At 36.0% G+C, this 1,282-nt stretch overlaps 1 protein-coding gene across 1 annotated transcript; it reads left to right on the forward strand.

Annotated features, from left to right (window-relative positions):
- The first annotated feature begins 208 nt into the window (after positions 1 to 208).
- LOC149639810 (uncharacterized) lies at positions 209 to 1,002 on the forward strand. The gene is made up of 2 exons (XM_089850816.1): positions 209 to 557; positions 714 to 1,002. The coding sequence occupies exons 1-2, from the start codon at positions 241 to 243 to the stop codon at positions 1,000 to 1,002; spliced, it is 606 nt and encodes a 201-aa protein (XP_089706942.1). The 5' UTR covers positions 209 to 240.
- The last annotated feature ends 280 nt before the right edge of the window (positions 1,003 to 1,282 follow it).

Genomic DNA, 1,282 nt, shown 5'->3' on the forward strand with positions numbered 1-1,282 from the left:
ATCCTTGTAAAAAGCATCGTCTTGAACTCATAAAAAAACCACGATCGATTTCGTCAGTTAGTGCTTACGTGGCAGTACGGGCGACCACTGATAACGCGGACAATTGTGCCAGTTGCTGGACAACTGAAAAGCAAGTAGCCCATAAGCCATTACAATTATTTCTCAATGTAAAGCGCGCTTCCGAAAATATAAACCGAAAATCCGTCCTACAAGGTCAGAAAATATCTCAAACCATTAATTATGAGTAATAGGAATACAAGAGCTAATTCGAAATCTAACGATGAGACAAATATTGATGAGAAAACCTCCCTTGAGAGTATCATAGGTGCACTGGGAGCAATTACAAAGAAAATAGACAATTTAACAACCACCGTCAATGATACTAATAAATCATTGGCAGCCTTGGATGCCAGACAACAAGCTATGGAAAATTCCCTAACCACGATGCAAAAAGCAATTCAGGACATAGGGGCCATGGATGCTAGGCTAACATCGGTTAAGGACGAGATGATACAAATTGAAAAAAGAGCTAAAAACAATGCAGAGATCAACACAAGGCGAATTGAGCAAATGGAAGTGTCCCTAAAACGCAACAATTTGATAATAAGGGGACTAGACGACGCCGACGGGGAGGATAGAAATGCGCTAAACAGAAAAGTACAAAACCTAATTACCCAGAAACTAAACTAATCGATTACGATAACCCCGAGTAGGACCTATCGCAAAGGCCCATTTGTTAACGGAAAAACGAAAAATATAATACTTAAAATGGAAACGTACGATCAAAAAATCAGTCTTCTTTCGAAAAGCACCAAGCTCAAAGGAACAAATATATACCTCAAGCAAGATTACACTCAAAACCAACATCTAGCGAGATATAAACTGAGGCAATTTGCAAAAACCCAACCTGATAAATTTAAATGGAAGTCAACGAATTCAATCTTAATTGGAAATGACACTTATAAGTACGATTTCGAGACACAAACAATAACAAAAATCTAAAACAAATAATTCTAACTTAAGACACCCTTAAAAAATAATCTATGTTTAATTTAATCTTCAATAATATACGTAGTGCTCACGCTAACTTTTCCAACCTTTTTACTACTTGTCAAACATTGTTAAAAAATGAAATACATATCTTTGCATAGAAAAAGCATGGGATTTTTGGTGGTCCACTACATCGAATTACTATGAAACTACAGCGAAGTTAAGATTCGAAACACTTTTGAATTATCAAGCAACTATAGAATGTTGATTTTCTGAAGTTTCATTAAGAGAA

The sequence above is a fragment of the Phalangium opilio genome, unplaced genomic scaffold (assembly GCF_054372755.1).
Source record: "Phalangium opilio isolate 3A_F unplaced genomic scaffold, DU_Popi_V2 ptg000094l_1, whole genome shotgun sequence".
Lineage (NCBI taxonomy): Eukaryota > Metazoa > Arthropoda > Arachnida > Opiliones > Phalangiidae > Phalangium > Phalangium opilio.

Bases quoted from the DNA above. Each gene is read 5' to 3' on its own strand.
- LOC149639810 (XM_089850816.1), top strand. From the start codon at position 241: ATGAGTAATAGGAATACAAGAGCTAATTCGAAATCTAACGATGAGACA. The intron at 558-713 runs GCGAATTGAGCA...AACCCCGAGTAG, and splicing joins AATGCAGAGATCAACACAAG to GACCTATCGCAAAGGCCCAT.